Source organism: Podospora pseudopauciseta, chromosome 4 (assembly GCF_035222475.1).
Source record: "Podospora pseudopauciseta strain CBS 411.78 chromosome 4, whole genome shotgun sequence".
NCBI classification, from domain to species: domain Eukaryota; kingdom Fungi; phylum Ascomycota; class Sordariomycetes; order Sordariales; family Podosporaceae; genus Podospora; species Podospora pseudopauciseta.
Genome location: NC_085894.1, coordinates 3,706,069 through 3,729,611, shown reverse-complemented (window position 1 = coordinate 3,729,611; position 23,543 = coordinate 3,706,069). Strand labels below are relative to the sequence as shown.

The window sequence follows — 23,543 nt, the reverse complement described above, 5'->3', positions numbered from 1 at the left end:
ATTGTTGGACGATTCTTGTCAGCCGTCGACGGCCAAATAAAGATGGTTGTGGCTGAAGCGAGAGATGAAAAAAGGGTTTGCTGGGAAGAAAGCGAAGAGGCGGAAAGTCGCGCCTCTGAAAAGCTGTTTGGAAGACGGGGCGGGACAATATGATGCTGTCGACGATGGCTCCCATTAATGCCTGTGACAAACTCTCGGCGAACTGGCCGCTCTTTGCTCCGGAGCAGCCCTAGTGGTATGGTTCAGATGTATGATATATCATTTTACAGTTGGCAGATACTAAAGTAATTATCTCCATTCTTCACAGCCCCCTACCCGCTCCTTGCCCAACTGGCGACTGACGTGTTGGTGTCCTGAACATCCTGCTCTCCATCATGTACCTCCCATGCGAGCTCATAACCTTGCCATCTTCCTCTTTTGCTTCTCTCCCGTAGAGCCTTCCAGCAGAAAATGTGGGCGGCGGGGGAGGAGGTGTCTTGGGATACGAAGAATAGGCGCTGTAAGAGGACAGCCCGTCGGCGTTATGGCTGATGCCCGTGCCGGTGGTGCCCGTGCTGGTGTTCTGCTGTTCGGTAAAATCGGTGGATTGAACCCGGGTGCCGCGCTGCTTCTTGCGGCGGCAGCGAAAGATGTAGGAGATGATGAGGGTTATGATTACGAGAGGCACGATGATCGCTGTGATTTGTGCTGCAAGGGAAATTCCGGAGTTGGAGGAGGGGGGCTCAGTGGCTGACGGTGACGGGATGTTGGATATCGTATGAGTTGGATAGGTCGAGAAGGAGGGGGAATTGTTGGGGCTGGGGGTAGGAAACTGCAGAGACGTTGTGGTGCTGGAGGTGTGTGAGTCGCCGCTGTGAGAAGAAGTGCTGGTTTGGCTTGTTGTGAGCGAGGTTGATGTTTTCCTGGTAGAGCTCGATGCGCCAGTGTCAGCACAGAAGGGAAGGGGTGTATCGCCGCCGATGCAGGTTTGGTTGTTGGCGCAACAGATGCCGATGGTGTCGGGGGTGGTGCCACCACATTGGAAGTCGCCGGAGTGGCAGACCCTGACGCAACCTCCTTTGCCGGCGCCGGTTGGGCAGCAAAAGAAGGCCCCGGCTTCAAGTAAACAGGTCTCATCTTTGTTACCTGTGGTGGTGAAAAGAGTCAGCGGTCGGCCATGTTGGCGATAAAGGGAATAAAAGAAAACATACAACACCAGCCTGCTTGGGGGCATGTTGACTCATTCGCCCGGCATGTCCCTGCCGCTTGTCGTCGCTGGGGCTGAAGACTAGTGATACTTGCGATGGAAGCCGTGGTGCGGGTCACTGAAGGAGTGGATGGGAACATTGATGAAGATGATGGAGATGGAGATAATGGCACCACCAAAGCCTGCCTGGCCGGGCGGAAAAGATATGTAGGAGATTGATCAGACATCTCGCGGCTAGGTACCAGACGCAACAGAGCTCCATCCTCCGAGATCTGAAGGACATACTGCAAGATATATATTGTTCGGTCCACCATACTGTCCCTTACCTCTTAGGCCGATCTATCATGATACCTGGGGGTCTGTGCTCCGCAGCTGGGTTCGTGGCTGATTTTACCGAGACCTGGTGGTCGACCGGCAGGCGGGATGGCTGACTGATCGCCAAAAAGACATGGCAGGATTGGCGAGGAGGGGAACGGGAACTGTTTGTCTCGCAGTATCGGTGATTTGATTTTGTGATGATGTTTCTACTGAAGAGCTTTGACGGCAATGCCAAGCAATCCCAAGCAATCGTGGTTTGGTCAGGATTCCAAGGTCTGTGGTCTTCTGAAATCTCAAGATTGCTCAACTTCAACGGGTGCATATTGTTTGGTTTTGCAGAGGATAGTCTGTGAAATAGTAATGATTTTGTGGCGAGTTGCATTCAGGGGTAAAAGGGGCGTGTTTACTGCGGCAACGATGACAAAGATGGAGCGGGGTGACGGGTTTGAATAAGGCCCGTGCACCAGCTTTGACCCACCCAGCGGGTGTCTATTGGCGAGGATCAGCCGAGGGAACAAGGATGGACCAGGACGAGATTTAGCCGCGTGGTGTCACTTCTGGAGTTTGGGGAAAAAATGACAAGACAAACACGATGCGACGACGACGACGTCTTCCGACCGCGAATTCTTCTAGATCCATTTCTTTCGACGGAGCGACTATCCCAGCATCGTCTTTTGTTTTTCTAATCCGTTCGGCCACGGCCATTCTCTCACTTATGAACCGACCACATTGAGCCTCCCTTTCTGTCGCCCAAGGGCACCCGTTGAAAACCCAGTTCACTGTTTCCCGATCGTTTAGTTTCGTTGCTTTTCTCGACCCCGTTACACTCTTTTTTCGACGCACATACACCACCGAATTAATATATAACACCATGGGCAATTGCGCTTCTTGCCTGGGGAGCAGGCGACGAGATGATTATGATGAGGTTGGTGGTTTCTCAGGGCGGCTTTGATGACGTTGCTGGTTTGTGCTAACAACCATGGCCGAACAGGACGACGAGGCGCAGCATCTCTTTGACGACCCGCACAACCTCCAATACGGCAGTTTTGAACAGCAACAGATGATGGGCCCCGAGGATCCACAGGAGGTTCAAAGAGAGATCGAGGCTCTGCAGAGGGTGGTTGCGCGCACGTCAGAGTATGCACCCCTGGCCCCTACCACCCACCCACCGGCTGACAGATGTGCATGAACAGCAACATGGTCGACATCTACGACATTGCACCAAGCAACCACCGGCCGGCGTCGCCTTTTGCTGCTCCAGACAGTCCCGAGATGCAATACGCATATCCCGCCGCTGCCCCCGACGCCAACCTGGTCCGCTATCACAACCTCCTCTCCAAACTCTCGTCACACGACGACCTGGCTGCTGTGGCACGAGTTGATTGGGGCACCCCCGACGACGACACCATCGAGATGCAGCAAAACGCTGTTATACCCATCAAGCTCGAAGGAGCCACGGAATCTCTTGTTGGCGACTTTGCTGATGCTGCAGCTGCAATGCGCTGAGGGAGGCATATACAACATGAGTTTGAAGCTTCCGCCGTAACCGCCACTACACCCTCACGAGATCTTCCATGCGGTGGTCCAGGAAGGAGCCGAGAAGGAATCCCGGTTGATCTGCTCCGGCCTTGGGCCGTACCTTGGAGGGGGGCGCCTCGCACCTGCTGACCTGCACTTGCTGGCATGCCTCGTCCAACCCGCCGGTGTTCAGCTGTTCTCCCTCCCCCCTTCCCTTCTCCTTCCCCACCTCCCTCCTCTCACTTCATGTGGGGTTGCCGCTTGTCATCAAGGCTGGAAATGGTGTGTGGGTGGATGTGTGTCATGGGGCCAAGGGGGATGTGAGAGTGGGATGGGAGGTAAAACGTGGCACCGTGGGACGGCCCGTTTTTTGTAACGATTTGATACCCATGGAGGCCGGAGATGGCGCTTTCCATATTTGTCTTTGTTTCATTATTGATCACGCTCGGTAGGGCTGGAGACGGAGACTACAAAGTAGCTCCCAAGAAACGGTCGACGTGAGAGGAAAAAAAATGGTATGGGCGTTTAAAACAAAAGGACGCGCTATTGCCGCCAGACACTGAATTCTACAATCATAAGCAAAGCTTCTTTTCTATCAGGCTCCTTGTGACTGGTCCAGCTCACCCTTTCCCCTGGTGCCCCCATGACACGCAGCCAATCGGACAGATATTCTGCGAGAGGGTGGGAAACGCTGTCGGTTTAGTTTCCTCAACACCCACCACACCCGCCATCGACAGGCACACGCACCAAGAAAACGACCGACTCGACAGGAAGCCTCATGATCCATTCAGCGGCGGCCACGTGCATACATGCTTAGGGCTTTTTGTGCTGGTCATGTTGCTTCGCGGTGGAGTCTTGCTAGATATAAGAACCCACAACCAGCACCAGCACAGCAAGCAACGCCAACATGCACGTCTATTCTCTTCTTTTTTGCCACCATGGATCCCAAGTCACCAACAACCCTAGCCACCGTTCCGCCATCCATCGGCCAGCCAGGCTGTCTTGTCGTACCGTTGCCGAGCGCGGGGGTGAGTGTGGGAAGTGGACATGCCACAGCTTGGCGGCTGGATACTCTCTGTCATTCATAGGGCTTTTTCTTCTCTATAGCTCCGCCCCTTCCGGAGAGCGGCTCGCCCTGCCCACACCCACAATGCTAACCGATGTAGGCTCATTGCGGAAATACATCAGACGTCCTGCGTGAATACCTGCTGGAGATGGGAAGCATCCAACACGTTCAACAGAGGGCAGATCCCTGACGACAACGCAACATCGAAAACGAAAGAGTATGCATGATAAGCACCACCATCACGACCCCGACTCCGGCCGCCCGCCCCAAAAGCGGGAGTCTGTGCGTGATTCGGTCGTCATGTCATGGAAGACGAGAGGGACAGCCAGCGAGGAAAAAGCATGGCAGTGGGGTCATGGCTGGCATGTGTTTACGGTGTGGCATGGCCGACTCATTGGGCCGCCTCTGCAAGAACTGCAGATGGCTATCGGGGCAAAAGGGGGGCCAGGGTCCGTTGCAACGATTGGAGAAGAGGGCGGCGGAAGCGAGAGGGACAAGAAACAAGACGCCCTCAGCCCGCAGGAAGCAAGTATGGGAAGGAGAAAAGCACGTCACATCGGTTCTCTCTCACTCACTCTCTCTCTCTTGATCTCTCGATCTCTCGATCTCTCGCTCTCAGCTACCTAGCCTACCACGTACCTACCGAACTAAACCGCGCGTGCCGTTCCACGTTCAAAGATGTCTCAAACCTGCCATGCCATGCCACGCCTAACCATTCCATCTTGTCGATTCCTGATGCCCAAGCCCGATGTTCACAACCGTTATCCATCATCACATCACATCTTCCCCAGGTTCTGCTTTCCAGAATTCCCAGGCTGTTTCGGAACGGCAAATGGGTGTGCTGGCCGTTGCTCGCAGGAAAAGAGGTAAAAAGAAAAAGAGAAAAAGCAAATTACACACAACTTCCACCACCGCCGCCGCCACCACCAGAAAATTGTCCGAGAAAAGCAAATAAAAACGAGTATTCGTCCCCTATCCGAGCCGTCCCTTTTCGCCACCACGACGAGAACTCCCACCAGCAGGCCGTTTTCTCACCGTGAAACATGCAGCTGTTCTTTCCCCGTCCTCTGCCACCAGATCTAGATCCCCTCAACTTGCCGTTGAGAGGAGAAGAGAAGCGGCGGATGTGCCTCTCGTTCATCCCCCCCCACCCCAATTCTTCAAATTCTTCTTGTTCTCGCCAGGTCCGCCTGCCATATTTCGCACCCGGCTACAAGAGTACCTACTACCTACGTGACCAGGGACTAGATTTCTTCCAGAACATTTTCCTTTCCCACAGGTCCACTCCCCCCCGCGTCAACTCAGTCACCCACACAGTCTCCACCCCTTCCACCTCGCTACGGCATCTGACATCTCATCTTGACCCCGCCCTAGATGGAGAGGGGGGGTGTGGGTGTAAAGAGTGAGAGAAGAAGCAAAAAAAAAAAACTTGACGGGTGTGTGATCTGTTTCGAGACTGCCGATGGCTGCCGATGCTAGTCTCCCCCTTTCCCCCTCATTCCCTCCCCCGCCCCGCCCTCGTCCCTTACCTTTTGCCTGCCTGAGCAAAATGTAATGTGATGTATAGTACCTGTGTGTGCTAAACTTTCTCTCCTCCTAGCGAGGGGTGAGTGGGTGGGAGAGCAAAAACGGGGAGTGATCCCACTGGTTCTGTGGCCCCCTTCCCCACCCACCCACACACACAACCTCTCTCTCTCTGTGTGTGTGTGTGTGGTGCGTGAGAGAGAGGAGTAAACGGGTCTTTACCAGAAGATCTTGCACACTGAAGAAAGGGTTGCGGATCCGGTAGTTGTCCCCCCCCCCCCTCCTTCCCCTCCCTTTCCCTCTTACACCTGCCATGCTCAGGGTCATCTTCAAGTGTGGCAGAGGGAAGGGGGGCTGAAAAGAAACACAAAATAAGTGATATTTCGTTACTGTTATACGTAAAGCGCTTTTTCGTCTTGCTTCTCTGTGACATCTTTTAACACTTAACAATGAAAGAGCCGTCCATGCCGATTCTCGGCCTGCCAGCCATGTGGTAGTTCCGACCACCACATAACTCTCCAAGCCTTCCGCTCCCCCTCCCTCCCCAAGTTTGACCAATAATCACAGGACGTCCCATTGTGTGTCGTGAAACCCAAGCCGGACGTAAAAAACTTGAAACTCCCCTGCCTGAAGGACGAAAAAAAAAAAAAAAGAACAACAAAAGCTGGCGCATGCTCTGTCACCCAATGGTGACCAGTGCCCTGGTTTTCAAAGAGCCAATATTCCAACAAGATGACGAACCGTACCTAACAAGAGAAAACGTGACAAAGACAGAAGTGAACAAGTAAAAATGTACAAACGGCAGCAGAGGGCAAGTCTTCTCGCCCAATATTTCCTCCTCCCATCATCGGTTCCGGTCCCGCCAGTCATGGCCAGGCTCCGGCGGTATCCGATATGCATCTATTCCCGCACCCACAACTCTGTCTGGTGGTCGTTTTTTCCCTCTTGGTTCTTGTCTCCCCCTCCTTCTCCTCTACCCTGTGCTGCCTGATGTTGTTCCTTGCCGACGCTGTGGGATTCGCGCCTCCGGAAGGGCTTGCATCTGTGGCTTGATGGGGGGCTGTTCCGTGTTCCCCATCCCCCCCGACTCCACAGCGTTTCTCTAAAAAAAAAAAAAAAAAAAAAAAAAAAAAAAAAAAAAAATAGAATAAAAAAAAAACCTCCTTCATGCAGTAAGAAAAAGAAAGTAAAAGAAAATCGGGAAGAATAAAAAGAAAAGAAATCATGAAAAAAAAGAGCAAACAAGAATGAGATGTTCCTCAGCCCAGGAAATTTCTTTTTGTCTTGACCCGCCTACCCGTCCGCCGCCAGCCCTTCTTCTTCCCTCCTTCTACAACACACAAAACGCACATGGTTTTTGCCTCTCACGTTTCTCTTTTCGTATCGATAAAAGCAACCAACGAAATTGGACGACCCGTCTGCATATGCTGTCAGCATTCTGTTTCCTGCTCGCGCTCACCCTCCTCGCCTCGTCTCGTTTCCTTCCTCCATCTTGGCAAGGTAAGGTAGATGAGCATAGGAAGAAGGTAGGGTAGGACACAAACCTTTTTTCTTCCTTTGTTCCTCCTTCCCATCGTCATATCACAACGTCCTCTCCCTCTCCACATGGCTTGCGAGCAGTTCGTTGATCTGGAGTTGGATGTCGTTCACATCCCGCATCGTCTTCTCGATGGTGGCCCTCCTGTTGCCTTCGCGCTGCCACCTCTGGATGTCGTTCAACATCTTGTCGATCCTCCTCTCCTTCTTGCACTTTTGCTCACAAATCTTGCACGGGCCCTGGGCGGGCTGCCAGCTGTAGACGAGCTTCAGTCCGCACGTCTCGCCGGTGCGGTACTCCTTCTCGCATTGCTGGCGGAAGGTACCCCACTTCCAGTAGCCACAGTTCCAGCGGGTTTGTTCAAAGTAGCACATCTTGTTGGGCAAAGGGGTAAGGTAGGCAGTGCGGTAAGGGTCTCGACGACAGTGTGTCTGTCGTGTGGGTCGAGGCAATGTTGTGATTGGTGTGCTGGGCCAGACGGCAGAAGACTGTATTCAGACAGGGCTTCATGTCAGCGACAGATATCCACCGTTTAACCTTCTCACTCAGCAGCATCCGGAGCGACCTGCAGGGCTTGGGTCCCACAACATCGTTCATGGTGTCCTTACTGTTTTTGAGAAAAGGGGGCGGCCGAGAGCAAGACTGGATGCACTTACTGACTTGATGGTCGAGGCCGGCTGCTGTGGGCAGGCAGATGCTTGTAAAGCTCGTCCACTCTTTTCCTTTGTCGAGGAGCCAATGATGATGTTGTTGGAGTTCTGGGTAGCAGGCTGACCAAGATGTCGATGTTTGGGGTTCTTATTAACGGTATATCCTAAAAGTTGGAGAAAGAGAAAAACGCCCTTCAGGTAGAGACGGTGAAGGATATCGGCACCTTACTTATACTTGTGAGAGCCATCATCTCCTTCTTCTGTTACCCTTTCCCATGGTGGCAGGACCCTTGTCGTCGACTACACAACAGTAGGCCATGCATCAAGCGGTGCTAGGTACCCGGGGGTTCCTTGATGGAGCGTGGTAAGGGCGATGGAGTTCTTTTTCGTCCATCTCATCTCCTGGGGACTGTCCTGGTACATGTTGTTGCCCCCGGCTCCCCGGCTGCCATCCCCCCGCGTCGTCAAGTCACGTTTGCGATCACACGTTGAGCTATCAAGGGGGAGTGTCCCTCTGTCTGCCCTTGGGGTGTGTGATGGTACCCTTGCCGGCAAATTAGCCCGTTTCCTGGCCCGCGCAGGTCCCTCTGTGGCCGGACTGGCCTTCATAGGAGCCACGTTGTTCATGGCTCAATAACCACGGTTGAGCACCATGGATTCCCCACCGCGCCATGAACTCACAATTTGACATGAGCAAGCCGTGGTGGCCAAAAGCCAGCCCCTTGGCGTTCTTGTACTCTTGTATTGGCCCGAGACCGGTTGGCCATTCTCTGGTTGCTTCACCACATAGCCAGCCTCGCTGGCCATTTTTTCCTCCTTCTTTTTCTTTTCTTTTCCACCTTTCCAACAGAGCTTCCGCTTGGTACTCCCTGCATAACGCACGGCCAACCCCTGCGAGTGATGCTTCATTGTCTTGCGACCTGGGAGCATGGGGGATCAGAACCTAATGTCCACGACGACCCCTGTGAGGCCCTAGAGGTGTTGTCCTCTTGTCTCTGGCACTTACAACAGCATCACTAGCGCCGGTTCTTGGGTCGCTATGGTGTGTGTGCCGAGAAGAGGATCTTCCCGTGTGAACTTGCGGACGCCGTCCAGGCCCCTTCCGGATCGGCCCACCTAGCAGCCATTGTCGGCTAGGCTGGGTCGAAGTGGCCACGGCCATGGCCCAGGGCCGGGACCACCGCCAAACAGAAACAACAAGTCTTTTAGCCTCCCTCTATCAGCGTCATCACATTCCGTACCTGGCAGGGGGTGTGCGTGCGGAAACTTCTCGCTCATGAGGAGAGGGGTGTGTCAAGAGAACCATTGTCGGGCCGCTTGATATCCAGTATGTTGCAGATAGATTTCTTTCTCGGCATGGACGTGTTCTCAAAGATACTCCCACGATATATTGGGTGAAGCCACAGTTCGTATGCCGTGGCTGAGACAGCAAAACGGCGGCCTTGAACCAGTGTTTGAGGACACCCCCTGTCGAGAGCTCTTGCATCCATTCCGGAAGCTGATTGGATTCCGGCTTTCCTGATGGTCTCACCCATCAAGCCCGACGGCTCGGAACAGAGCATTGTGGTGGTGAGAGTGCTGACGGCGCCGTTCAGCTTGCATTTGACTTCAGTCACAGTACTGCCAGAGCAAGCAGGCTCTCCCACCACGAGGATCAAGTGCCGAGCCAAAGAATTGTGCCGGGGTTAAGGCCTGAATGAAACCCTGGGGGACAAGATCGTGTGACTTGTGGCCTAAATCACATCTGCAACAATCAGGTAGCTCCGAGAGATAGCTGTCTCTGTTGGAACCTTCCGTGCGCTCTTGCCAGTCCCAGCTATACGTAGACTCGGAGGCTGTGACCGACACTCCGCTCTCTCGATGGCTACCCCTGAGTGAAGTCTCGCATGACAATGTCCTCACATGAACTAAAGTCTCATTCCCAAGAGGTGACGACCCACTGCCGGGCCGAGTCCACGCTGTTGAGTCCCCATGACAAATATCAGCAGAATACTGTTCCAGACGCGGCCCACTAGAATGTGTGGAGTGGTTGGAGGCTTCTCAAAGCGACGTGGCGAGTCCTGAATAGCCAACCATCACGATCTGCGTTGTATTTTTTGTTTTTGCTTTGATCTAGCCTTATCACATAGCAGGTGCGGTACGAGGCGAAGATTCTGAAATACTCGCCGAACTATATGTCGCTTGCAAGGTTCATACTAGCCTCTTGCTCGTGATGTGATCCGGATGACCGAGGAAGCTCCTGATGGAAAAACAAGACGACGGCAAAGTGACATGACGCAAGGCGGCCGCTCGGCTCCTCCAGTCGGTTCTGCACGACGACCAGACGGGAAGGAAGATGGGACACGATCAGCAGGAGATCAAAACGAAACGGCCAGATACGAGGCCGAGATGGAAAAGGGCCCCGGATACAGGAAACATTTCCTGGCGGGAGGCCTTGAGATCCTTCAGGCTGATGGCACTTTGTCGGCCCTGGGCGGAACGGGACGGAATTTGGTGATTAGGCTCCTGAGGGTGGCCGCCAGGACCGGCCGTCTCCATGATGGGGGCGGTGACTTACACTTCACCTTGCTTCCAGTGGAGTGATCAAGCAGGATCATCACAGGGCAGTGCAGACTGCTGATGGCGTCGCACTCCAGGGATATACATTACAATATCCGGGTCTCCTTCCGGACCAGCCGCCCGTGCCTTGCTGCCGTGGCCTGCAAAGAAAGATGGGTTCGCATCGAGAGACAGTGTGGGTGAAGCTTGGATCGTCTAGTTTAATATACCGACAGGACTGAACAACAGCAAGTCAACAACAGGTTGGCTGACACCCGCCTCCCCGCTCGACAGTGAAGCAAGCTGGATGATGCTCCGGTGCCGTTACGCCGAGCGTTAACCAAAATGGGTTTGAAATTCGGAGAGCTAAAGTGAAGGCCGGCGTCATGATGAATCAAAGCTGCTATGTGGTCGTCTTGGGGCCGGCCAGGCAGGCCGAGATGGGGAACGCCAGGGTGAGAGACAGGGTTTCGGCGATCGGGTTGGAATGCTTGCGAGAGACAAAGACTGGCTGGCCCTGGACTTTCGAAGCGGTTGAGAGCAAAGAGATCTGCAATGATTGACCATCACTTCTCATCAAGACATTCAAGACACCTGGGCTCTTTACAGCGCAGACATTTCTAAGGCCGGACGGTCATCGCTTGGGCTGAGCCGGGAGCGGGCCGTCCCCGGTCCCCGCCGGCGTGGATGTTCCTTGCTCCGACAGAAGAACAGAAGTTGACCAGGAGCTATCAAGATGACCTCGGCTCATCATGTAAGTAGAAGCAGACTGCAAACGTGGCATATATGTATGGTGTTCTGCATGGCCCTGGCCTCGTCCTCGCGAATCGTGTGTCAAACTGGTGTTGCAGAAGCGTCCTCCAAGCGATACTACGGGTAAACGATATATGAGGTTGTAGGTTTGTGTGTGGTTTTACATGGTAAACTCCCACTAAAGCGGCCTGAAGCGATCGAGTAAAATCCATCGACAGGGATCTGGCGGGTCACTTCTCGGGAGCAACGGGTGACGGAGAGACTTTGTTTTGGAACAGCCTCATTGAGATAAGTCGTGGCATCCCATTGGCTGGCCCTATTTGGGGGCTAACTGGGGTTTGGGGTTGGCGGGTTTGGAGAAACCGAAAAGCGGGCCGCATCCTTTCCCCGTTGATAGACGACCGAGCATTTGGTCAAGACTTGAGAGTGATGTTCGAACTTTGACCTTGAGAGGTTTACTGAGGGTCCAAGACAGGGGATGGGATGAGTGCTGGCAGTGACATCAGCCGATCAAGCTCTCTCTCCCCTCTTGATGCCGGCCGGGTCTGCGGAGTCATAATTCGCGTTCCTGAAAAGGCAACAATGGAAAGTGATAAGCAGCCCGTGGCCGCAGACTGGGAGGCCAACCCCGCGCACTTTACACGTCACTGGCCGCGATCTGGCCGAGATGATGGAGTGAAGCTGTTGTTATTGTTGTTGTTTTCTTATCCCCCTTTAGGATGGGCTAGATATCAGCGTTAGCTCCCTCTTTCATCAGAACGAAAATATGAAATGTGACGGACCTGGACCCGAGAAGCAAGGCGCTTGCAGGGCAAAGACAACAGACATGAGGTGGTGGAGCTCAGTCCAAGTATGCCAGGCTGGGCTCGCATTGCAGTGTCGTGTCGACGTGGGCAAGATACCCCTGACCCTGTAGGAATGCACCTCCAGACGTCTGGTGGCTTTCCCCTGCGCTGGCGTATGTGGAAGACGCAGGAGAGCTCAGGCACATCATCCCAAGATCAGTAGACCGGATGCCCACCGCCGCAACGTTGCATCCGCGATCATCGAGGATCCGGGGCCGTGGAGAGAATCTGCTGAAGAAGAAATTTTGAGATTGAATCGAGTTACCGAGTGTAAACACGAGGGGCAACCTGGAAGCATCTGTTGACATTGACTGTTGCTGCTGTTACTACTGCAACCCCGCCATGTCTTAGATACCTTAGCTCTTATCGCTTATCGATAGCCGCCAATGCCCCGCGCCGTAGCGCCTTGGGAGGCCCAACATGGCATCATGTTCCGACTCTCTAGACTTTCAGACTCTAAAGTCATGGGCAGGGCAACGGCGGAAAAGCGGAAAAGCGCTCATGAGCAGGCCGAGAGGGCTTAAGATGGCCTTTAATGGCCTTGAATGACCTGTGATGGCCCCGAGATGCCTGATGAGGACTGGCTCTGATGATGTGTACAAAGAAGACGATGTACCTTACTGTACATCGAAAGACAACCCCTGCATTGTCCAACGTCCGTGCCTCGTGCCTCGCCCTTGCGTCCCCTTTGCGTAACGGGCTGCCAACAACAGATGACCAGCCTGTGTCAAGTGTGACGACGCACGTCTCATGTCACAGCCCAACAACTTGGGAATCTCGACTTCAACGACATCCTCGCTTTCGCTCAACTTTGCCACGACTTGACGACACTGACTGAACTCGCCTAGCTACCGCTTTCTGGCACGCATCCGACACCGAGTGGCGGTTTCTTTCTTCCTCCTCACCCCCTCCAGGGTTCGTGATCCCGCGTCCCTTGGACCGCCGACTGAACACAGCAGCAGAAGGAGCCCGCTCTCTTTTGCTGGTCGCATCGGCACCGACCTATCCGGGCAGCCCGCGCGCTTTTTGCTTGACGCGATCTTGTTTAGCCGCACAGCTCAGGGAGGGGAACGGCCATCGAGCCTTGTTGCTGCGCTGCCTGGCTTTTGCGACCTCCTCTTTGCGCCTATGGTACGGCAAAATCAGAAGAGACATCCGCGATAGGCGACTGGGAGATATAGGAGTCCATCAACTGCTATACCGGACACGACACGACACGATACAACACAACACACCAGCGCCAGATCATCAAGTTCCAAGGGAACCGTCAACGCACCTCGCCGCTTTGAGAAAGGAGGAAAAGGCACCATGGCGTCATTGCCAGCAAATGTCCTAGGGAGAGGCGCACATGATGGCATGCTCCCCGAGCACCATCACTATCTGAAGCCTGATACGGAGAGTGAAGAGGGTGGTCTAGACCCCCTTGTTGTTGTTGCCACCAGCCAGCTTGCCGAGAAGACAAGTCAATTGACACTATCGACGCCTAGAAGCGAGGAATTGGGGTCTGGAACCAAAGACGGCAATCCTTCCGTGACGTACCGTGGCCATGGCAATATGGGGAGCAACGGCTTCTTGCCGGATGGACAGGTGGATGATGATACCTCTTCTTGCTGTCCCATGGTCGAACTCTCGCAGCTGCCAAACGAGGTGCTCCTCCATATCCTGAGTTATCTCGAAGTCTGTGACTTGTTGGCAACCTCCAGGGTGGGTTGAAACCCCTTTCTTCACCATCTGTTGTTGTGGCTATCCGCCCCTTATCACCCATTGCTCCTTCCCCGTACACCTAGCTCCTTCCCTCATAGCCCCTCCCATCAAAGTGCTTGCCTTCTCTGGTGTGCTTTCCCTCGTGGCTCCTTCCCTTCATAGCTCCTTCCGCCATGATTCCCCCCCCCCTCCCCCCCTCAGCTCTTTCCCTCACAGCTCTTTCCCTGCCGCTCCTTCCCACAACTGTCTGCCGCTCCTTCCAATCACCGTTCCTTCCTGTCAAAGTTTCTCCCAATCTGCACCAATCATCCATTTACCACATTCCCACATTACCCCTTTTACCACAATAACACATTCCCACATTCCCACATTCCCACCTCCCTGGGCCCCATTTCAACCACAACTTTACTAACCCCGTCCCCCCTTTTCACAGACCTCCCACCACCTCCGCACCCTCTCCCTCTCACCCCACCTCCACCGCCTCCGCCTCCGCCGCGCCCGTACCACCCTCCCGACCCAGCTCGCCTCGCCCTCCCGCCCGACCCTGACCGACCTCATCCGCCGCTCCATCTTCCTCACCAACACCACCATCGTCTCCCGCCGCCTCGCCCGCTCCTTTGTCTCCATCCGCCTCTCCCGCCAGCTCGCCGCCCGGCCGCCTCCAGAAGTGCTGGTGGAGCGGTGCGTCCTGCCGGCCGAGTGCCTACCCGGTAAGAAGGCCGCCGTTGCCCCCGCGTTGGTCGCGAGGAAGAGGGCGGTGGAGAGGGAGAGGGTGAAGGATAGGCTGAGGGGGTTTGTGGGGAGTGTTTGGGGGGGCAAGGTGAGGGAAAAGGAGGAGGGTGTCAAAAAGTGGGAGGAGAGGAGTGGGGTGGGGAGGGTTTGGAGGTTGAGGAGGTTTTGGGAGGGGGTTAGTAAGGAGCAGGGGTGAGTGAGGTAAGAGGGTGATATCTTCTTTTCTTTGTTTGCGTGCGTTGGTTGGTTGGAGAAGGGGGGGAAGGGCTTGGAATCTGTTTGTTTGCTTGCTGACACTGAACCGACTGGGATTTGGGCTTGTATACCTCTTGGACATTGCGGATTGGGATATGGTTTGTACTTCGTGGTGGGTTTTCTGGCGTTCTGTTTTCTGCTGACATTGTTTGTTCCGGTTTTCTCTCATCAAGGCAACATAGCACAGAGGTTTGTTTGGTTTGTTTGTGCTGCTTTTGACATTAGGTAACTGCTGTCGTCTCTGTTTTGACGTACCGGGTGATAGATACACTACAATGTACATTGAACATCTCGAAGGCTGGCTCTCTAAGCCCGGAATCGGAACCCATCCCAATCATCCTCATCCTCGTCATCATCTTCATCGTCTTCATCTTCCGCCACGGCAGCATTCTCCTTTCCAAGGGCAGGTCCCTTAGCCGTAGCAGCAGCAGGAGCAGCGCTTCCCCCGCCTCCTTGTACCCTCAATGCCTCTCTCCTTTCTCTGAGCTTTTTCGCACGCGCTTCCAGCTCTTCCATAACTTCAAACTCGGTCTCCAACGCCCGAGTGGCCTCCTCTTTCTCATCCTCCAGCTCGATATCCGCCAGCGCCCTTCTCTTTTGTCTTTCTTCCTCTTCTGACTTGGCAGCAATCTCCTCATTGGTCATAACCGGCGCAGAAATGACAGCATCGCCGTCCTCCAAAGCAGCAACAGCAGCAGGCTTCTTTTTCTCCTGCAACAAGTCCGCCTCAAACTCTGCCCACAGGTCGTCCGCCACCGGCGCTGGCGTAGATGTCTTTGGTGGTTGTTTTTGCTGTGGCTCATGCGGTATAAGCGGTGACCTGTTTTGCGATGCTGGTTTTGGCGTGATCGACATCGGTGTCCCGGCACTTCCACTGCTATTCTTCTCCCTATCCTCCCGGACTGCGACAGGGGTGGCTGGTCTAGAGGGCATCTGCATCTCAACTCCAAAGGTAGGGGTGCCCGATGTTCGTCGGGTCAGTGGTGGTGTCAACGGTTTGCTTCTCTCGGCCGCAGCCCGTTGATTCTCGTCCGAGGTGGCCACCACGTCAGGTCTGCTCTTTTTTCGTCGCGCGACGTCCTCGTCAAAAGTGTCACCCATTTCATCGTCTGAATCGCTGTGCTTGCGCTTGTTGGTTGATGGGCCGGCCGCAGCAGAGGCTTGGTCCACGAAGCCGGCATAGCTGGGGCCATTGCTGTTCTTGTCGGTGTTGAACAGCACTTGGACTCGTTCGCGATGGCCGGCGCTGCGCAGATGACCTTCCCAGAGGGATTCAGCCTTGATGGGCTCGAGGCAGATGGCGCACGAGAGCTTCCAAGAGTCGGAATAGGAGGCGTGAGGGTGTTCAATTCGGCGAGCAGCGCGTTGCTGCCTCAGTAGAGCGCGAACATCGGTCATGATGAACGTGTACGAGTCGAGGCGCAGTAGTGAGAAGCGCAAGGTGGTGGATCTCGAGGTGGTGGAAAATGTCGCAATCAATGGGTTAGTTGGGTAGAGTAAAACAGCGAAAAGGGGACGAAGATGGCGGTCTATTGTAGACGTCAATGGGCATTCACTTGGGTGGATTAGGTAGTCGTTGTTGGGGGTGATGATGTACCCGACTGTCCCTAAAGTGGAATAAATTCGAAGGCGCTTGGGGCGCTGAAGTCGGACCCTTGGCAGCTGACAGCGGGGCAGCCACAGGGAAGCTCCCGAAGTAATCCCCACTTGGTGTAACCTGGGGAAGCTTCAGCCACAGCCAGTCGCAAAGGTGCGCACTTCACCAAACATCGTCATCTTTCAACGTTGAATGCGCCTAGTTGACTACTGCCTGACTACGAGTGACTACCAGCTTTATTATCGCCCCAGAACAATTTAAGAAGGCTCTCAGCCACTACCACCTCTCTGCAAACATCACCTCCATCCCCACTCGTGCGACACCCACCCTGACAACATGGCCGAGGAGGAAGATACCAACCGCGTAACATCGACCTGGCCTGACCCTCCACCATTCTGGAAAGACTTCACCCCCGAGAACATCTCCCGCTACGACACCCTTAAATCAGACTACGCGACAGCACACTCCACCCCCGACCCAGATTCCATAACCCGCCTCCCCTCCATCCCAGAAGACCTCATCAATCTCCAACCACCACCCGAACCAACAGATGGAAAATGGAGGTTATATAGCGAAGCCCAAGCAGTCCGTTTTTCCTCCTCCCCCCTTCCCTTCCCTTTACTAACACTCCCCTCCCCCCAGCTCACCGACACCCTCCAATCCCTCACCGAAGCGGGCGTAACACCCCTCCTCCCCGCCTCCATCAACCCCTCCTCCCAAGACTCCAAACACCTCGACCGCTCCTTCGAACTCAAAAAGCTCGCAAAGTCCATCCTCCTAAACTACCTCGAACTCGTCGGCGTAATGTCCCATAACCCCGCCCACGGCGCCGCCAAGATCCAGGACCTCAAGACCCTCATCCTCAACTTCCACCACACTTTAAACGAATACCGCCCCCATCAGGCACGGGAGCAGCTCATACAGATCATGCAGGACCAGCTCGACACCAAGAGGGCCGAGACCGCCGCCATTAGGGGGGTGGTGGACAAGGCCAGGAGGATGATTGAGGGGTTGGGGAGTCTGGAGCTGCCGAGGCTGGACGACGAGGTGGTCACGACGGGCTCAATAGGGGGCAGGGAGACGGAGGAGAGGAGGAGGGTGGCGGCCGAGAGGTGCACGATTGGGAGTGTGGAGTTGGAGTTTGCCTAAGACAATAAAGATACCCGGGATGATATCACAGCATGTGCCAGAGGCGAATTGCACATACATAGCTTGCTTCACAAAAGCCATGATCAGATCACATAACGAACGACCTGGCAACTTTGATAAAGATAAAAAGCTACCTTTTGAAAGATACACACAGAAGAAGACCAACTAAATAAGCAAGTGATATTAACCACAACAACAACCACCACCCATGTCAGCACCAAAACCTGATGAAATAAAACAAATATACCCCATCTACCACTCACGATCCCGTGCTCCCTCCCCTCCCTCCAACCACATCACATAAAACTCCAACGACACACCTCGTTCCAACCAAACAACTACCCACGCCCGTCCCAAAAAGTGCAACTAGAGACCAATCAAACACTCAAAACACGAGCAGAAACCGAACAACAAGATGCCCACCAACTCCAGGAAAAGAGTGAGCAACTCCCCCGAATAAATTTCCTTCCCGAGCCGAGCCAAGAAAGTAAATAAACAATGATTTGCCTAGCTTCCTTCCACTTAGCGCAATTTTTTTTTATCAACTCCCCAACCCCATTCCTTCCCAATCATGTTCGCTCGCGTGAGCGTCGTCAAACATCTTCTCAAGAGCAGTGCTGAGCGTCGCCAATATCCTCCCCGCCGCCACTTCCTCCTACGGTTGCGATCCCGCCGTGGTCGTAGCGGTTGCCTGTGGCGGGATGGGGGGGGGTGGGATGGGCGTCTGTCTCGGAGGTCCCGCGGCGTGCCCTACAGGTGGGATCTGCGGAGGGGGCACGGCCGTCTGCCGGACCGGGACTGCTTGTGACTGCTGCTGCTGCTGCTGCTGTGGCTGATGCTGAGGGTGATGTGGCTGTGTTGGGGATCGCTGGGCTCCTTGTTGCTGCTGGTGCTGCTGATGCTGCTGATGCTGCTGATGCTGTTGATGCTGCTGATGCTGCTGAGGCGGCTGAGGCGGCTGAGGCGGCTGAACTTGCTGCAGATGTGAATACGGAGGCTGGCGTTGCTGCTGCTGTGGCGGGTGAAAGTGTTGCTGCTGATGCTGCTGATGCTGCTGGAGAGGGGGCTGGAACTGTTGCGGCCTTGGTTGTTGTGGCTGTTGCTGTGGTTGCTGCAACGGCGTCGGAGGCGGTGGAGGAGAAGGCCCTGAGGGCTGGCTTTGAGGCACCGGAGCCTCTCGTTCCAGAACCTGACTAAGGTACGGCAGATCTTCTCTGGCTTTGGGTTCACGCTCGTATACCCTCCTTATGAGTTCCCACTCCGAGCGCGTCATGGCAAAGGCCTGAGGAAGAAGGAACGCAACCGTCGGACTTCTCATGTACTGGCCAAGTACCTCCCGGGCTTCGGCCTCTCCTCGCCGCTGTGACTCCGCCCTGCGAGCCTGCTCCGGACTCAGGGCTGGCTCTTGGGGCTGTGGGGGAGGCGCCACCACCTGCTGCTGGAGGGGAGTGGCGCTGTTCTGGGGAGGAGTCGGATAGTTCGGGAATGCCCCTGAATTCACCGTGGGTGAGTAGGCTGGCGCTGTGCTGGATTGGCGGTTGGCCAGCGGGAAGCTTGCTGATGTGGGAGTCGGTGTGTCAGGAGACTGCGCGTAGTCGTGTCGAACCGGGGCCTGCGTCAGCACTGGGGGGGCCTTTGGTTGTACTTTGCCGTCTTCCCATCGATAGACAAATACGGCGAGCAACATCGGCTCGGTTCTTGACTGCGGGATGAAGTTGTCCTCCAGATTCATCATAAACTCAGGGTGGCCACCTGCACCGGGTAGGACGGGCACGAGATAGCTGTCTCGGACGTTTGCCAGCCCCTTGCGGTCCACCACACCATATCTCTTCTTGTTAACAAAATACTCGACAAGCTTCTGCATGCCGGCCTTGCCTTGAGGGGATGTTGGCTCCAGGTTCACCACGATGACCTCGGAGACTTGGCTGTAGCGCATTCCGCAAAGATACACATTGGCTGCTTGCTCATCTATGCGCCCGCAGACGGTAATGTTCTTTGGGATGACCTTATCCCACGTTAAACCAACGCTCTCTCCGGGGTTCGCACCGCCAATGTGCTTCGCGGTGACTTGGAACTCGGCAATGGTGTTCATGACCAGATTCCCACGCCACGCCACATCCGGATCCGTCTCTTCTTTTGGCGAATATGGCGGTGACTGGCTCCCGTCATCATCAAGCATGCGATCAACATCTGGGTCCACGCCGGGACCGGTTGCGGGCGCGGCAGCAAGGGGAGCAGCCGGGCGTTGAGAAACGGCTGGCGATTTGACACTGGAGTAGACCTTGTTCAGATCAAAGTCGGCGCGACTGGGTGACTGCTGCGTGTCGACAGCCAACCCTCGAGATGCCGACCTGGCACGGCTCGCTTCCGACGACTCTCTAGGTTCCGACTTGGGGGCGCTAGGTCGACGCACGGGAGCTGACGGGATGTCTTCCGTGGTCATGGCATAGTTGTCGTCGCCAATCACCTCGTCGCCCTTGTGCGTTCTCCGTATCCGGGGCACATCCTCGGTGATCTTGATGGCTTGCTTCTCGGCCCGGGCCTTCATTTCGGCTGTCTGATCCTGGAGCTCCTTGGATGCCAGCTCTTCCGTAGACATGGCAGCCAGCATGGGCGGTGTCAGAGTCCCTTCCAGCAGCCGGGATCCCAGTTCGAGGTTGGACTTGAGGTTGTGGACAAGAGTCCTGCCCTGGTTGCGGTAGGAGTCCTGGGTGGGATGGGTATCGTAGACGGCGCGCTCGATCTGGAGCGCAAACCTTTCGGCACGATCACTGACAGGCATCCCATCGGAGGGAACAACACCCTTCTTTTCTGCCGCGCCAAGCGAGTGCACAAGAGACTTCACGAGCGCCTTAGCCACACCCTGCCGACTGTCTGGCAGCTCGGTGGCTTTGGAAGGGAGGTCGGCAGGAGGGGTATAAGCCGGTGTAGATACCGGAACAGACTGTGTCTCGGTGACTTTGCGAAGCTTCTGGGGGAAAGGGGGCCGCCGGAGTTAGTGACTTACATAGATCAAGGCATAGAGTTGCTGTGAAAAACTTACCTTGTTCTCCTTCTCCTGAGCCCCGTCGGCGGTTTTCCGCTTCTGACCCGATGCCTTGGTTTCCTTTTCCTTCTTAGGTTCGGGTGCCGGTGGAGGAGGTGGTGGCGGTGACTGCTGTGGCGTCCGCGATGCTTCCTCCTTGAGGTCACTTGTTCGCTTCTTGCCCTTCTTGGTGCCCTTCTTCTTCTTGGTCTTTTCCTCTTCATAGTTCTTGCGCCGTGTTTCCCAGAGCTTCTCGCCCCTCTCCATGCTGGCCAACAGCTCCTTGTGGTTCTCTGGCTTGCACTGTTCGCAGAAATAATTCTTAGGTATGTCTTCGGCGAACTGGCTCACCCCCATGCAGATGTTGTGTTGCCAGGCGGTACAGGTGTCGCAAGCGATCCAGGCTTCGCCAGAGTCCTCATCTTGCTCGGTGGCGCCGCACACGCAGCGGATGATCTCCTCCTCTGGTTCTTCGGGTTCGGGGGCAGCCTTCTTGCCCTTCTTGGAGCCGCCGGTTCGCTTCTTTGGCGGTTCGACGAGCTGGTCGAGCTGTTCGTGGGCCTTGTGCTGGCCCTTTGTCGCTCTGACGGAGCGGCGGGGTTCTGGGTCTGAAGTTAAGTCGAGAGTCAGTTGCTGGTTCTTGAGAGCAGTCTGAGTGGTGCGCGCAGACCGGCGTCGCGGAGCCATACTGCTGCTGCTGCTGCTCCTGTTGGACTTGGAAGAAGAGTTGGGGGTGGGGGTGGGTGTGCGCGAAGGGTTCAGTCGCCGCGCACGTTGCTGCTTACCAGACATGGTCGCGTCAAAGGGAGACGGACGGTAAACGGGTGGAAGGTTCAGTAGGTAGTAGGTAGGTAGGCGTGGCAGCAGCCAGGCAATGGGGGCGTGCTTGCTCTCCTCTCCTGTCGCTTGCCGAGTGGGTGGGCTACTGTTTGCTCAAAAAGCTAGGTAGATAGATGGCTACCTAGATGGGTATGCGATGAGATGGCATGCGGGTCACTCGATCAGGTAGGTAGGTATTTTACGCTTGCATGGGAACTAAAATGACCACCAGATTGCCATCTGACTGCCCGACGTGACGCGAGAGAATTGAAAAGCAACAAAAAGTAAACAGAATTCAAGAGGATAAGCCCTGCCCGAAGCTATCCCGCGAAGAAACCAAAGCGCCCACGGTAGTATTTCCCTCTTCCTCTCTTTGGCGGCGAAGGAGGGGGGAGGTCCCAAACTTTCCTCACAGCTAGCAAGTCCAAGCTTCAGAAGGTAGGTAGGTAAGTAGATGATGGATGGATGGAGCGGGCGCGCAGTGGCGTGGCGCGACGGGTCGATTCCAGCAAAACGAAGTACTGCGTAATAACGGAGTAAGATAATCCTTTGTAAGGTGTCAGTATGCGACAATGGCGTTGTCACGTTTGTTGACTCAATCGCGTTTCTCGATTTTTGGGTGACGAATTGCGGAGGTTGGAAAGAGGAGATTGATCGAGGGTGGAGAGATGGCCGAAGAAGAAGCGCGAACGGCCAGCGGGAGAGCCGAGAGGGATTGGATTTGGAAGCTTGGGGAGGACGGGAAATCGGCCTGTGCTTGTTATGTAACGCTTTTTTTTGTGACAAGCAGCAGGTGGGGTTTTGTAGCAGTGGCAGAGAGTCGGAGCTTGGCAGGTTCAAGTCCCGATGGCGGGACATGTGCCTTGCAGGTCAGGCAGCAACAGGAGCTACGCGTGTGAGGGCGCTTGCCTAGAGCTCCCAGGCTGGGGGGGGCTACGTGAAGGTGAGGGCGAGGTGCAGCAACATCCATCCATCCATCAGCCTTAGTTCCAACCGTTGGACTTACCATAAACCCCCAAACCACACGATTGTTCCCGGCAAGCGCCTGAAAGAGGCCAATTGTTGCCGTCATCGCCATCACTCCTCCCCGCTTCCAACTCCAACAGTAAACAACTGCCATCATGTCCAGAAGATACGATTCCCGAGTATGTTGGCTGCCCGCTGTCTTTGGCTCCACCGATATTGGGGGGCCATGGTGTTGCGCTGGGAGCTCCCTTCGCGGCCAAGGGTACACCACGAGGCTAACTGCCATGTCTAGACAACCATCTTCTCCCCCGACGGTCGCCTGTACCAGGTCGAATATGCCCTCGAAGCTATTTCTCACGCCGGCACAGCCATTGGCATCCTGGCCAAGGATGGCATCGTCCTCGCTGCTGAGCGCAAGGTCACCTCCAAGCTGCTCGAACAGGACACTTCGGCTGAGAAGCTCTACATTCTCAATGAGTACGATACAGCCATGTCTGGTCGTTCAGCATGGGCTATGGTTGTGCTAACCTGGCTTTTGTTTGTAGCAACATGATTTGCGCCGTCGCCGGCATGACCGCCGACGCCAACATCCTCATCAACTACGCCCGACAAGCCGCCCAACGCTATCTCCTTACATACAACGAAGACATTCCCTGCGAACAGCTCGTCCGTCGTCTCTGCGATCTCAAGCAAGGTTATACACAACACGGTGGTCTCCGGCCCTTTGGCGTTTCCTTCATCTACGCCGGTTGGGATCCCCAGCGCCAGTTCCAGCTCTACCTCAGCAACCCGTCAGGCAACTACGGCGGGTGGAAGGCGACAAGCTCGGGCGCCAACCACGCCAGCGCCCAGAGTCTTTTGAAGCAAGATTACAAGGAGGATTGCACGTTGGAAGAGGCCTGCGGTATGGCCGTCAAGGTGCTGAGCAAGACGATGGATTCCACCAAGCTTGGCAGCGAGAAGAGTGAGTCTTGGAGGCGGATTAATAAGAGGGATCATGGCTAACAAATGACAGTCGAGTTTGCGACGGTTGGCCAGACCAAGGACGGCAAGATTTACCACAGATTATGGAGCGCCGACGAGATCGATGCGCTACTCAAGAAGCATGACTTGGCCAAGGACGAGACCAAGGAGGAGTAAATAGACTGGGTCCATGGTGGTGGACGGGAGCAATCGCGATATGGAGTGGTTTTTCAGCGCCGCATGTACTAATAGAAGATGTGCCAGATGCTGAACTGGACGTGAACTCCTTGCTTCTGCGCCGTGTATCCCATCTTTCCTGAAGCCAATGTTTGCCGGGTCCTTCATGCAGGTTGTAGGGGAAGGCATGTACCTGTTAAGTTCCCAGTCTTTACATCATT

The 23,543-nt window shown here is 55.0% G+C and overlaps 9 protein-coding genes across 9 annotated transcripts; 5 read left to right on the top strand and 4 right to left on the bottom strand.

The window, feature by feature from the left end:
- Positions 1-216: 216 nt before the first annotated feature.
- Positions 217-1,897, bottom strand: QC763_405150 (uncharacterized protein). The gene is made up of 2 exons (XM_062912159.1): positions 1,191-1,897; positions 217-1,125 (listed from the first exon to the last, which is right to left on the bottom strand). Exons 1-2 carry the CDS (start codon positions 1,498-1,500, stop codon positions 302-304), a joined length of 1,134 nt encoding a protein of 377 aa, XP_062766260.1. The 5' UTR covers positions 1,501-1,897; the 3' UTR covers positions 217-301.
- Positions 1,898-2,038: 141 nt separating this feature from the next.
- QC763_405160 (uncharacterized protein) lies at positions 2,039-3,010 on the top strand (the record flags this gene model as incomplete). Its single annotated transcript, XM_062912160.1, has 3 exons — positions 2,039-2,429; positions 2,496-2,641; positions 2,698-3,010. Exons 1-3 carry the CDS (start codon positions 2,376-2,378, stop codon positions 3,008-3,010), a joined length of 513 nt encoding a protein of 170 aa, XP_062766259.1. The 5' UTR covers positions 2,039-2,375.
- An 821-nt stretch (positions 3,011-3,831) lies between these two features.
- On the top strand, positions 3,832-4,781 carry QC763_0071360 (uncharacterized protein; the record flags this gene model as incomplete). Its single annotated transcript, XM_062905986.1, has 2 exons — positions 3,832-4,050; positions 4,189-4,781. The coding sequence occupies 2 exons, from the start codon at positions 3,832-3,834 to the stop codon at positions 4,276-4,278; spliced, it is 309 nt and encodes a 102-aa protein (XP_062766258.1). The 3' UTR covers positions 4,279-4,781.
- Positions 4,782-7,193: 2,412 nt separating this feature from the next.
- On the bottom strand, positions 7,194-7,523 carry QC763_405170 (uncharacterized protein; the record flags this gene model as incomplete). The annotated part of the gene is made up of 1 exon (XM_062912161.1): positions 7,194-7,523. The coding sequence occupies one exon, from the start codon at positions 7,521-7,523 to the stop codon at positions 7,194-7,196; it is 330 nt and encodes a 109-aa protein (XP_062766257.1).
- A 4,891-nt stretch (positions 7,524-12,414) lies between these two features.
- Positions 12,415-14,567, top strand: QC763_405180 (uncharacterized protein; the record flags this gene model as incomplete). The annotated part of the gene is made up of 2 exons (XM_062912162.1): positions 12,415-13,639; positions 14,073-14,567. The coding sequence occupies exons 1-2, from the start codon at positions 13,244-13,246 to the stop codon at positions 14,565-14,567; spliced, it is 891 nt and encodes a 296-aa protein (XP_062766256.1). The 5' UTR covers positions 12,415-13,243.
- A 365-nt stretch (positions 14,568-14,932) lies between these two features.
- On the bottom strand, positions 14,933-16,024 carry QC763_405190 (uncharacterized protein; the record flags this gene model as incomplete). The annotated part of the gene is made up of 1 exon (XM_062912163.1): positions 14,933-16,024. The coding sequence occupies one exon, from the start codon at positions 16,022-16,024 to the stop codon at positions 14,933-14,935; it is 1,092 nt and encodes a 363-aa protein (XP_062766255.1).
- A 535-nt stretch (positions 16,025-16,559) lies between these two features.
- MED7 (Mediator of RNA polymerase II transcription subunit 7) lies at positions 16,560-18,020 on the top strand (the record flags this gene model as incomplete). The annotated part of the gene is made up of 2 exons (XM_062912164.1): positions 16,560-16,808; positions 16,866-18,020. 2 exons carry the CDS (start codon positions 16,560-16,562, stop codon positions 17,370-17,372), a joined length of 756 nt encoding a protein of 251 aa, XP_062766254.1. The 3' UTR covers positions 17,373-18,020.
- Positions 17,914-22,188, bottom strand: BYE1 (Transcription factor bye1; the record flags this gene model as incomplete). The annotated part of the gene is made up of 4 exons (XM_062912165.1): positions 21,183-22,188; positions 20,416-21,005; positions 18,541-20,343; positions 17,914-18,027 (listed from the first exon to the last, which is right to left on the bottom strand). Exons 1-4 carry the CDS (start codon positions 21,187-21,189, stop codon positions 17,914-17,916), a joined length of 2,514 nt encoding a protein of 837 aa, XP_062766253.1. The 5' UTR covers positions 21,190-22,188.
- PRE9 (Proteasome subunit alpha type-3) lies at positions 22,021-23,322 on the top strand (the record flags this gene model as incomplete). The annotated part of the gene is made up of 4 exons (XM_062912166.1): positions 22,021-22,361; positions 22,475-22,659; positions 22,728-23,146; positions 23,198-23,322. The coding sequence occupies exons 1-4, from the start codon at positions 22,338-22,340 to the stop codon at positions 23,320-23,322; spliced, it is 753 nt and encodes a 250-aa protein (XP_062766252.1). The 5' UTR covers positions 22,021-22,337.
- Between the last annotated feature and the right edge of the window lie 221 nt (positions 23,323-23,543).

Excerpts from the sequence above, each read along its gene's own strand:
- QC763_405150 (XM_062912159.1), bottom strand. The coding sequence starts at position 1,500 with ATGGTGGACCGAACAATATATATCTTGCAGTATGTCCTTCAGATCTCG. Across the intron at positions 1,126-1,190 it reads CCCCCAAGCAGGCTGGTGTT|GTAACAAAGATGAGACCTGT; the intron begins GTATGTTTTCTT and ends TCACCACCACAG.